Source organism: Orycteropus afer, unplaced genomic scaffold (assembly GCF_000298275.1).
Source record: "Orycteropus afer afer isolate SDZICR_OR568_19922 unplaced genomic scaffold, OryAfe1.0 scaffold00302, whole genome shotgun sequence".
In the NCBI taxonomy this organism is placed as follows: domain Eukaryota; kingdom Metazoa; phylum Chordata; class Mammalia; order Tubulidentata; family Orycteropodidae; genus Orycteropus; species Orycteropus afer.
Window position 1 is genome coordinate 2855290 of NW_006921889.1, and position 13156 is coordinate 2868445.

Genomic DNA, 13156 nt, shown 5'->3' on the forward strand with positions numbered 1-13156 from the left:
AAAGTAGCAAATCTGATCAAGAAAAGAAAAACTTTCCATTAGGAATGAGGAGAAGTTACTTTATAGGAATGAATGAGATTTTAAAATGATAAAATACTGGTATAAGTTCAGATACTTGATTTAAAAAAGTAAAAAACTTGGATTAGATGAGTTCATTTTTTAGAAGAAAAAAATGGCAAACTTTACCTAAGAAGCAGAGCATTTTAATAGGCCAGCAACCGTGGAAGAAACTGAGAAAGTTTAATTAGAATCATTTCCCAAAAAGTTTTAAAGTGGTCTGCAACATTGAAGAGGATGAAAGGGTAGCTTTTCAACTCCTACTGTAATACCAGGAAAACTCTGATGACAAAACCTACCCATGGAAAAGAAGACTACAGAACAGTCTCCCTTGTGAATGTGGATATCAAAATACTAATTAGAAGTTTAGCAATTGTTTTCAGTAGAGTGTTAAAGTAACCATTGTTGTTGTTATGTGCCATCAAGTCAGACCCGACTCATAGGGACCCCACCTTGGGTTGCTGAGGCAGTAACACTACAGAAGTAGATTGCCCCATCTTCCTTCCGAGGAGTGGCTGGTGGGTTTGAACTGCCAGCCTTCTGGTTAGCAGTCAAGTGCCTTAGGCACTATGCTACCAGAACTCCTGTTAAAGTAACTAGAATTCTTTATGTCAAACTATAGTGTTACTTCAGTAGCTGCCTGACAGGTATTTAAATAAAACCCAGCATTCATTTATGAATAAAAACCTGAATACGTTTAGAAATACAAACAGATTTCTGTAACATGATGAAGAGCTCTGTCTCGTGAGGAAGATCCTGAACACTGTCAAAAATCACCATATTCAGTGCTGACACCTTAGAGGCTTTCACATACGAGTTGGGAAAAAGACAAGGAGGCACAGTGTCTAAGCATCCAACTGATTCAGTCATTGAGTGACTGAAGAACCATGCATATTCTTGTGTGCCCCAGGCATTGTATTGGTGTGGGTAAGAGTGGTTAACCGAGTCCCCACTTTATAGGAAAAAGTGAAACGACAGAGGAATTACATGTTGCTCTGGGAACACACACCAGTGAAAAAAACCTCGTCTAATAGAAAAATTGACATTTTCCTGATACCTGAAATATGAGTAAGGAAGGAGGATGGCGGGGGAAGAGAGAACAGTGTGTGATAAGGTTACACTGTGGAGAACTCTTCGGAGCAGGTCAAGTATGGAGATGGAAGTTGGGAGATACCTGTAGTAATCCGTGAGAGAAATGATTGAGGCCTAGAGTATGATAATGACAGTTAGAGAGATATTTATGAGAGAGAGTTAGTAGGACTTGATAATTGATCCAAAGTGTTAGGAGAGAAGGAAGAAGAGTTGAGAGTGACTACCTGAGATCTGGTATTTCCCATTGAGGATGAGGGATAATAAGAAAGAGGTAAGGGGTTGAGTTCACTTCAGGCCTAGTTGAGTTTGAGAATCTGTGCGACACCAAATGGATTTGTGTGGTACCACAAAAAACAAACTCACTGCCATTAGGTTGAGTCCGACTCATAGTGACTCCCATTGGATTTTTGAAGATGGGGCAATCTACTTCCGTAGTGATACTGCCTTGAAAACCCAAGGAGGGGTCTGACTCGACGGCACATAACAACAACAACAAATCTTCACAGAAGTAGATTGCCCCCATCTTTCTTCTGTGGAGTAGCTGGTGGGTTTGAACCACTGACCTGGTTAGCAGCCAAAGCCTTACCCACTATGCCATCAGAGCTCCTTGGATGTATAGGTGCAGAGTTCAGAAAAAAGATCTGAGCTGGAAATACCAATGCCCTTGGAATTAGATGAGATTAACTAGGAAGTGTTTGATCAGTGGGGAAAGGGCCTGAGAGGGAGAAGAGGAAACAAGAATCTGTTGAGGACCTATTTGTGCTTGATGGGTTTTAATTTAGACTGCTGCACCTGGGTCTAGTGGTTTCTTCATTGCCTGTAGCTTGTGAAGTAAACCAAGACTTGGATTTTGTGAGTTCTAACCAGTACAATAGATGAGGAAACAAATATTAGAGATATAAATATTGTAAAGGAAGAAAAGTTATTATAGTTTACAATATATCATATTTTTAAGAAGAAACAATTTGGAATCCAATGTTTTCCTCTTTTGAGGTGAACAGCTGTGACACTTATCTAAAAAAGATGTTTTTGAAAAGCTCCTCTCATAATGTTAGAAAAACAAAACAAATCTAATTGATGTTCACAATATACATCCATAACCACCCATTATCGAAGATGGATAAGGATGTCTTTTAGCTGTGTTTCTTAATAATCATAAATAGTTAAACATTTGGTGGGATATTTCAGAATATGCCAAAATGTCTGTATCAAACACTGAAACACCATATTAGCGTTTAACTCCCACTTACTTGTTTTGTGCTATCGAGCACATGAGGTAATCTCCGGGATAGTTTTCTCCTCTGTAAGGATGTTAAGAGTTGCCTCATAGAATTCTTACAATGATTCAATGTGAGAATGTCGGTCAAGTGCTTTGCAGAGTGTCAGGCTCGCGGTAAGCATCAGAAATTCATGGGAGCTGAGTTGCCATTCTGGCTGATGGTATTAACAAAATTCAAGAAGATCAACAAAGAAGCAATGAGAACTTGCTCATTAATAGTTACAAAGTAAACGCATAAAATTAATAGGCTTTCTGAATACCACGAGTAACTAATTAGAAAATGCAGGGGGGAAAAGTAGATTCACTAGATAAAATTTAAAATATCTTGAAACTTGGCAGTAATATATACGACCAGTGAGAAGAACACTGAAACATAGCTGGCAGGCAGTGAAGGTGCTGTACAGGAATGCAGGGCATGTCATATTCTTGCAAGGGGGGACCATGTTGTGAAAATACTGATATTCATCAAAACAATCTGCAAGTTAAATGTAACATAAGTCAAGGTATTGGTTTTAGAACATCATAATGAATCTTAGGAGCTCTGGTAATGTAGTGCCTAAGGCACTTGACTGTTAACCAGAAGACTGGCGGCTCAAACCCACCAGCCACTCTTCTGAAGGAAGACTGGGCAATCTACTTCTATAGTGATACCGTCTCAGAAACCCAAGGAGGGGTTGTTATGACTCAGGTCCAACTCGATGGCACATAACAACAACAACAATCTTAAATTCCTCTTTGGAAAAATGTTCAAGTAATCAAGAAAAGTAACAATGCAAGGATATTTACACTAGTTTTATTAAAATAGTCTATAGACACATAATGATTAAAATAATGTTATAGGTATAAATAGCTTGGTCAATGAAACAAAAATCCAGAAGCATTCAAGAATATATAAAAATTTACATCTGTCATAAAGTTGTTTCTCATATTAGGAGCATTTGATGTTGGAACAGTTGGCAACGCATATGGTGGGAAAACTGAATAGCTTTCTGCTTACACCTTAGAAAATTAATGATAAAAGTACCTGGAGAAAATTAACCTCAGGATAGGAAAAGGTTTCCAAGCATAATGCTGAAGGCAGAAAGCATAAATTAAAAAAGTGTAGATTTGACTTTTTAAAGTTTATCTAAGAATGAAAAAACAGAATTAAAAGGAAAACAAGAAAACGTAAAAAGTTGCAATATGTATGATAGAATAGCAGTGATTATTCTTATTAAAATAGTCTTTCAATAAATAAGAGAAGACTACCATCTTTAATTGGGATAGCCTGTGATTGACATGCTCATTAAAGAAGTGATCTTCCAGTGTATTCATTTCAGTAGTGATAAAAAATGGCAAATTAAAATGAAAGGAAATACTTTTTTCATCAGAATGGCAAAGATTAAAAGCAGCCATATTGCTAGGATGTGTGGCAATAGAAACTCATACCGTTTTGATGGTAGTCTAAATTGGTTCTACTTATCTGAAGAGAAGCCTTAAAAAAATGTACACAACCTTTGTGAAATAATCTGACAAGTTTATAAAGAAAACAATGGTAACAGCTTAAATGACTGTCATTAGATTTGTTAAATAAATTATGGCATATCCACTTAAAAGAATAATACGCACCTGTTAAAGTGGTTCAGATAGGGATGTACTGAAATAGAAAGATGTTCTTGATTTATTTTTAAATGGGAACAGGCTATAAAATAGGACTGCATGTTCCCTTTTTGTTAAAAGATGTGTGTATATTTACTGCATTTTTACCCAAATAATGCACCTGTTACGCATTTTTTGCAAACCACACAACCCCTCCTGCATTCGTTTCCTGTGAATGTTCGTTATATGCATGGACGTGCTACTTATGTGGGTACGTACCTGTATATGTTTTAACGTATTTATGAAATACGGTGGTTATTTTTGTGTGGTGTTATGGGTGATTTTTTTATTTTTGTGTGTGCATGTCACTTTTCTATGGTGGACATGCATACATTTTACTTTGAAAGTAACTCTATTTTTGTAACAAAATTAATGATGCCCATTGTAATATTTATGACTTATATAAATAAGAAATTGATACATATAACCTATCTTTCTGATCACCTCAACCCACTGTATACACACCTGTACACACTTTCCCTGCCATAAAATTAGAAGTCAGTGGTTGAGTTAATGAAAGGAGGTAATTCTGATTTTGATCTCGATGTAAACTTGTATAGATAGCAGTAACTTTGTTTGCAGAGTCCAGTAGAGTCACAGTCTCCCTGGTGGGTTTTTAAGGCCTGTACTGTTCTACCTAAAAACTCTTAAGTTTTTCCTCCCAGGTGCATCCATAGGCTGGGCCTTTGTGAATATCATGCCCCGGGAATTTAAGGAGAGAGTTGTTTTCCATTTTTATTAATTGAGTTATTATTAGTATTTGTGAGATTAAAATTAGGCAAAGTGTTGGCTTACTAATTAGTAATACCCACGTCTGGGGTTCTTCACACTGGGACATCTGAGAGCTGGCTGGGTGATATGACTGGTTCATTCTTAGATTGGACTCCTCAGGCTGACTGTATGGCCTCACTGACACCATGCTTTGTGAAGTTTTCCCCTAGCAAAGTAAGAGGTGCGGGATTCCCAACTAGCATTCTCATGGCTGAAGGGGTCTAAATGTGGGCATTTCCAAATGTTTCCAAGTATCTTTCTCTTTTAGGAGTTATGGTTTACCAGTTGTTCCCGACCCTGGATGCACACCAGAATTACCTGGGGAGATTAATAAAAATACAGATTCTTGGGTCCCACCCCCGGAGACTGTGAATCAGTAAGTAAACCTGGGTGGGGCCTGGGAATTTGTATTTCTAAACAAGTAAACTTCAGGTGATTCTGATGCCACCAGACTGGTGTTTGGGAATCACTGGTTTAACAAAAGTAAATGCACGGCATTTGTACTTTTGGTGAAAAATGAACCAAATGGAGGTGAAATTGAATCATTTTTCTGATGGAAGAGCATTTTTGATGAGTAGCCTCCTTTGCCCCCTTTTGAAGTCGCTCCCCAAGTAGGGAGAAGAAAAGAACTCGTTGGGAGGATGAAAAAGACAGATGGAGTGACAACCAGAGCTCTGGCAAAGAGAAGAACTATACCTCCCTCAAGGAGAAGGAGCCAGAGGAGACAATGCCTGACAAAAATGAGGAGGAAGAGGAGGAACTTCTTAAACCTGTGTGGATTCGATGTACCCATTCTGAAAACTACTACTCCAGCGATCCCATGGATCAGGTGGTAGGTCTGAGTAGTAGAGAAACTATAGACCAGGCTTTCTTAGCCCTGGCACTTTGGGCTGTATAATTCTTCGTTGGGGGTGGGGTGGGGCGCGGTGCTGTCCTGCGCATTGTAGGATATTTTGAACCATCCCTGACCTCTGTCCACTAGACACGGTAGCACAGTCTCCCCAGTTAGGACAACCAAAACTGTTTCCAGACATTGCCAAATATACCTTGGGGGTAAAATTGTATTCCATCCCCTGCCTCAGATTGAGAATCTCTGCTCTAGAGTCTAAAACCAAAAACCACAGTAGATTAACTAAAGTATTCCTTTACTCTGTACTTTTCATGACATTGCTTGACTTGATAGCAACAGTTTTGTAAGCTTTCACCTGTAATTACTTTCTGCAGTTTGTGGCATGTATATGTGTGTGTGTGTATGTGTGTTTTTCTTCCAAAATGGGAAATGAGAATTTGAGTTTTGACCAAAAGATAACTAGACAAAATTTCCCATGAATATTGAGCCCCCTTCATGGGCTGCAGAGTGGTCTGATGCTCACGCTGCTTTAGGTGAGGCACAGCAGCTGGTATGTTTGCTGCCCTGGGGCTGGTCGCTGTGACCTCCCCTGTTTACTGTGTGTGGACTTCTCTTGTCCTTTTATTTTTCTCTATTTCCATTTTATTTTTCCTTTCTCACTTCCTCACTTAGGGCTTATGCCTTCCATTCCATTAATAGGCATATTTGTCATAAGGTAGACACACAGTAATGTTCATTAGCTGAATAACTATGAGAGTGTGAGTGAATATTTGTAATTTATGACATGGGAAGTTGGAGATGTTAGATTTAGTTCATGGGATAGGATGAGAGGGTTCTGTGGTTGGAAATACTGTCATTGTCGACTTATTTGGAGCCTTATGTGTGGGGACCTTGAAGGAGACGTCCTTGTCTTTGGAACAAAGGGATTGAGAATGCTCTGAAACTGGTGTGGTAATTGAGAAGTGAATACTACTCAGTAAATTAGGTTAGAATTTTAAGTTACATCATTCATGTGATACAGGGAAAGGTAGGCGCCCATACTGAACACTTTCTAGGTGCTAGAATTATGTCCCATGTCTATCACCTTATTTACTCCTCATAGCAAACCTTTAAAGAAGCTATTACATCAGTTAGAAGTAACACCTGACTAAATGTGCCATGTGCATAGGGTCATGTACATAGGGTCACTAGGAGTCAGAACCAACTCCACAGCACGTGCCAATAACAGCAAATGTGGCATGCTCACTGTTTGAACCCACCAGCTGCTCCATGGGAGAAGGCTGTGGCAGTCTGCTTCGTAAAGATTATACCCTTGGAATCCCTACGGGGCAATTCTACTTTGTCCTGTAGGGTTGCTCTGAGTTAGAATCGGCTCTGAGTTAGAATTGGTTCGATGGCACGCAGTGACAAACAACAAAGTGGTATTAATGAGCTGGATTTATTTCTCTCATATAACAGGACATCTGGGGAGGTGGCAGCTGGCTCAGTGGCTCACTGAGGGCAGGGTTCTTGGTGTTGGCTGTTCTTTGAGTGCCCACCATGGTTGTGGGTTGCCTTTAGTAGTTTGAGTGTAGCGTCCTTACACCCTGTGTCCAGTCAAGAGGGCAGTGTCGGGGGCAAGCATTCCTCTGGCAACTCCCAGAGCTCTCTCTGCATCCTTCCTCTTCCATCCTTCGCCAGAGCTGAGTCATGCCTGCCCCATAGATCTGTTTACCATTGCTAATGTCACAAACGACCACAAACTTTATGCCTTAAAATAATGCAACTCTGTCATCTCATAGGTCTATAGGTCAGAAGTACAACTTGAGTCTTTCTGGACTAAATCCCAGTGTTGGCAGGGCTACATTCATTAGAAGCTCTGGGGAGAATCCATTTTTTTGCTTGTTCTGGTTTTTGGAAGTATTCACTTCCATGTGGCAGTCGAGTGGAAGTTGTCATTTCCTGGCTGGCTGTCAGCTGAGGGCTCTTCCCAGCTTCTAGAAGACCCCCGCATTAACTGACTAGTGACTCCCTTCCTCCATCTTTGACACCAGCTGTGGCAGGTTGAGTCCCTCTCATGCTCTGACTCTCTGCTGGATTTTCTTCTTTCCTATCTCTGACTCCCATCAGTAACGGTTCTTCTCTTTTAAGACTTGTGCAATTAATCCAGAATAATCTTCCCATTTTCAGGTTTATAACCTTAACCACATCTACAGAGTTTCTTCTGCCATCTAAGCTAACATACTCATAGCTTTGGAGGATTAAGACATGGATATTTAAGGGACGCTTCTATGTACTTACCTTAGATGAAGGCTTGACTCACCTTCCCTGAGTTCAGGAGCTCTTTGTCTAAAATCAGAATAGAATCATGTTTCTCTTGGCCAGGAAGAAGGAAAGAATGTCTGACTTGGCTATTGTTATTCTTAAAAGATCAAAGATGACAACACTGAAATAAACAAACCAAACTTATTGTCATCGAATTGTTTCCAACTCATAGCAACCCCTCCTTGGGTGTCCAAGGTGGTATCTCTGTGGAAGTAGATTGCCCCGTCTTCCTTCCGAGGAGTGGCTGGTGAGTTTGAACCACCAGCCTTCTGGTTCACAGTCAGATACCTTAAACACTATGCTACTAGAATTTAAACAGGTTGAGCTGTTTTTTTCCTCTTACATTATATGAATGTCTTAAAACTCCGTTGTAGAAGGAAAACTGCTGTGTGCCCACCATTCACCTTTCAGTTTTGCCATCTGGTGCAGAGAGGGGAACAGAGAGCTGTCCTGGCATTGCCAGCACTAGGAATGAGACGGGGCCTGAGGAAGGACAATGATCTCTGCTTCTGTTGGGTGGCAGATTTCATGATTCATCTTAATTCTCTTCTTACATTTGAGAGATCTGACTCTTACACTTTTGAAAGTTACTAAGTCAAAGAGTATGGATGTTTAAAATGATTTTCAGCCCAGGAAGACAGTGAGGAGAAGCTGAGAACTTCCTCTAGGGATGAATTTTAGAATCTGTGTGTGCATGTGGACATGTCTCTCTCTCTCTCTCTGTGTGTGTGTGTGTGAATGAGTTAAGAGAGAGACAGAGGATATGTCTTTTTGTTCTCTTGGGTTATGTGGAGGGTAGATGATCAGTGATTTTTGGTGGGGGGTGTTTACTTCTTAGGAGGGTGTCATGAATTCTAGGAGGATGTCATGATTTTTTTTTTAAATATCACTTCAAAAGGGCATGGACAAGCAGTTCTGGTTTTGAATGTGTCCAAAATGCATTGATGGGTTCAGGTACAGCAAGAATTGTGAGGCAGGCACAGGACTGGATAGTGTTTCTTTCTGTTATGCATAAGGTTGCTATGAGTTGGAGCCTACTTAAGGGCACATAACAACAACAACAAAGTATGTTTACTTGAGGAGGTGTCAGCCATAAGCAGTGTGTTTGATTCCAAGTAGTGTTGTCAGCATTGGTCTTTTTTTTTTTAACTTACTTTATTATTGTGGTTGAGAATATATACAGCAGAACGTACACCAATTCAACAATTTCTCCATGTCCGATTCAGTGACACTGATCACATTGTTCCAATTGTGCAGCCATTCCCAGCCTCCTTTTCCTGAATTGTTCCTCCTCCATCAGCATAAACTCACTGCCTCATAAGCCTAAGTTTCCCATCTAATCTTTTGAGTTACAGTTGTCAGTTTGACCCAATAGAGATAGATCTTAAAAGAGCACAGTGCTAAAGCAGACACCTTTGCTAGTTAGACTGTTGTTTGGCTTTAAGGAGACTTCAGGGGGTATTTTTGGTTTAAGTTTTAAAGATTATCTCAGGGCAGTTGTTTCAGCATTCACAGGCATTTTGTTTTTAAATGTTAATTTAAGGGTTGCAAAATGACATCTTTTCATTATAAATTCTGTCATTGCTTGTGAGCTCTCACATATCTTTGATATCATTATTAATATGGTTCCTAATAGTGATCCTTTATTTTTAAAAGGGAGATTCTACTGTGGTTGGAACAAGTAGGCTACGGGACTTATATGACAAATTTGAGGAAGAGTTGGGGAGCAGGCAAGAAAAAGCCAAAGCAGCTAGACCACCATGGGAGCCCCCCAAGACAAAGCTGGATGAAGACTTAGGTGAGTGGAGGCATCACCAATGTCTCAGACCAAGACCTGGTGCTCATCCATTATGTTTGATGCTGATATTTTGAGACACGTCCTTGAGAGCCCTAATTTGAACTTTCTTCCTTTTCTTTTCCTTAATTAGAGTTAGAAAAATATGTGGTGACAGAACTTTCCTCTTTCTGCAGCAGAGTACATAAGGAATCTCATTTGCAAGGCATGTAACAACTTGTCCTTTATAGAATCATCCAGTGTTAGTGTGGCCTCCATCTGAAAGCAGACCCCGCATCCACTGCCTCTGATGATGGGCAGGGTGTCCACTCCTTGACCCCCTCCACTGGCTGGGCTTCTGGTTTTGGGAGGAAACGGCAGCTGTAGCCAACCTCTCTTTGAAGGTTTTTCTCTACTCACAAGAGTCGGTTTCCATAACTTTCTCATATTTTGTTGTATTTTTTCATGTGTATGTTCTAAGGTTCCATGTAAATGGGAAGCTTTTTAAACATAGGAACTGCCTTTTACTATTTGTGTGTTTGCATCTGACAGAATGCCACGCACAGACTAGGTGTTCAGTATCACTTTTCCTACATGTTCTCTCTGGCTCTTGTTTGCTTGCCTTCAGTTCACCCAATATGCTGTACCCAGGCAGAATTCATAATGGGTAAGAGCACTGACTCTGGAACCAGACACCAGGGTTCGAATCCCTACTTCACCGCTTACTTGAAGTGTGACCTTGGTCAAGTGATTTAACCTCTGTGCTTCAGTTTTCTCATTTATAAAGTGGGGATGCAAATAGTGTCATGCAGTATGTGCAATAACAGTGTAAGTGTTGGATTTTATTATTGTGCTATGACTATGTTAGTCTCTTGTAGGATTAATCTAAGTTCTAATTGTTTCTAATTTTTATAAACAAAATTATATTCTGTATTGAAAGGGAAAAGTATTATCTTGATACATAAAACTTTTGTTAAACAAGATTTTAAAATTTAATATCAGGAGGTGTTCAAGTTCTTTCAAATGTTCAAAATCTGTATAGTCTCCTTAATATATATATGTATGTGTATGTGTGTGTATATATATATATATGTGTATGTCTGTATATATTATATATATATATAAACACACACACACATATAGGTGAAGGGAAAAACAATATAACAAAAGCATGTGACACGCACAGTATCACTGAGGAAAAGGAAGACATGGAGAGGTACGCAAGAGCTACAGACAATAAAGGCAGATACTATTGCATACACAATACTGCCTTATAAGTAACAGCAGACACTAATCTTAGCTAGACAAGCAAGACGATCAGGTCTGGATAGGCAAATGGGAATATACCCACAACCATTCATAGGTTTGGCAATTGATATTCCTATATATATATATTTGTTTGTGCTATAAAAATCTCCAAATGGGATTTCCAGTAAAATGGTGGAATAGGCAGATAAGCTACACAGACCCTCTTCAACAAAGAAAAGAGAAACCAATTGACAGAGGTACCGGAGATAATCTTTGAGCCCAGAGCTTTGAAAGGAAGTATACAGAAGTGGATTAGGGCACCAACTAGTGGAAAAACTTGAATGAAAAGAGAGTATGGAGACGATCAGAGCAGTGGACTGTCAGCTACTCTGATGGGACCAACAGCCTGAATATTTCCAGGTGGTGTTGGAACCTGAGAATTGGCCTAAAGATCACCCCTGGTTGCCAAGGGCTGTAGGCATGACTGCACTGGTGACCTATGACTGGGAAAGGAAACAGCAAGAAGGGAGACAACCTGAGCTGTGGACTTTTGGCTGTCCGGAGGGTGCAGCCATTTTGATTGTTTGCAAGTAGTGGCCATTTTGGATATTTAAAGTGACTAAGGGCACAGCCGTTTTGAATGTTTGCAAGTGGTGGCCATTTTGCATATTTAAAGTGACAGCATTCTCATTCAGATTCCAGGGACCTAAGAATAGGCTTCGTTTGCCAAGGATGGCAGGGACATACAGGAGGCTGACAACGGGAAAGTAGACAGGTGGTGAGTGTATAAGTGCTGCCAACTAGCAAATAGGGAAGCACAGCACAGTACCCTGCTTATGTAGATAACATATAAACAAAACAAAGAAAATGAAAATCATGGGCAAGTCACTCCAACATCCAATCACCAATTAAATATAAACACAAAAGTGTCACAATGCCTCAGAGACAACAGAGCATCACAGTCCACCCAAAGAAGCAAGATAAAGCAGGAGAAATAAGGGACCAGGATACAGACCCAAAACATCCCTAAGGAAGATGCAACATTGGAACTCCCTGATAAGAATTCAAAAGAATTCTATTTAGGTAGCCAAAAGATAGAAACAACCTAGGTGTCCATCACCTAAGGAATGGATAACCAAACTATGGTACATACACACAATAGAATACTATGCAAACCTAAAGAATAACCCAGAATCTGCAAAACACCGCATAACGTGGATGAACTTGGAGGACATTATGCTGAGTGAAATAAGTCAATCACAAAAGGATAAATACAGTATTAGTCCGTTATTGTAAAAGTCAAAGAAAAGTTTATCTATGGAAGAAAAGTTTCTTTGTTGGTTACCAGGGGTGGGAGGGGAGGGTAGGAAACACTGTTAGGTAGGTAAAGATAAGTGTTGATTTGGTTGAAGAGAAGGGCTACATGGTGGCATTGAGGAAGAGAAAGACATAGAGAGGTACATGGGAGGTACAGACAACCAAGGTAAACCCTTTTGCACATACAGTACTGCGTTGTCAGTGAAGGCAAACATAGGTATACGAGTGGATAGATGGGTGGACAGGCTGAACTAGTAGGTATGTCTGTGAAGCGGGGAGTGTACCCAAGACCATATGTAGGGTTGGCAGACAGTGGTCCTATAAGTTTATTTGTATGATCTGAATTCCCAGGTATATAGTAGAGCTGACAAGGGGCAAAGTTATAGTCACTTCTCGGTCACAGCCAGCTACCCAGAGGGACTGAGTAGTTGAACTGGTGGGCTCAAGACCATAGTCGCAGGGGACATCAAGCTCAATTGGCATAAAATACTACACAAAACATTGTTCCACCTCTTACTTTGGCAACTGGGATCTTAAAAGCTTGCAAGCAGCCATCTAGGTGCAACAATGGGTCTCTCCTCATCCAGAGCAAAGAAAAATGAAGAAAACCTAAGATTCATGGAAACAATTAGTCCTAACGACTGGTACACCATGTGATCCGCAGCCTGTACGACTATGAGACCAGAAGAACTAGATGGTGCCTGGCTACCACTGTCAACCACTTGGAGGAGGATTCATGTAGGAGATCCTGGATAGAGAGGGAGAACAATGTGGAACAAAACTCAAAATCATTTGGAGAAAAAAAAAGGGGGGGGGCAGGTTTGTT

At 40.2% G+C, this 13156-nt stretch overlaps 1 protein-coding gene across 1 annotated transcript in view; it reads left to right on the forward strand.

The window, feature by feature from the left end:
* Positions 1–13156, forward strand: part of DROSHA (drosha ribonuclease III) — a 246149-nt gene that overhangs the window by 14815 nt on the left and 218178 nt on the right. The window contains exons 4-6 of the mRNA XM_007951608.2: positions 5106–5213; positions 5438–5669; positions 9648–9789. Of these exons, the coding sequence (XP_007949799.2) occupies positions 5106–5213; positions 5438–5669; positions 9648–9789 (482 nt within the window). The remainder of the gene's footprint in view (positions 1–5105; positions 5214–5437; positions 5670–9647; positions 9790–13156) is intronic.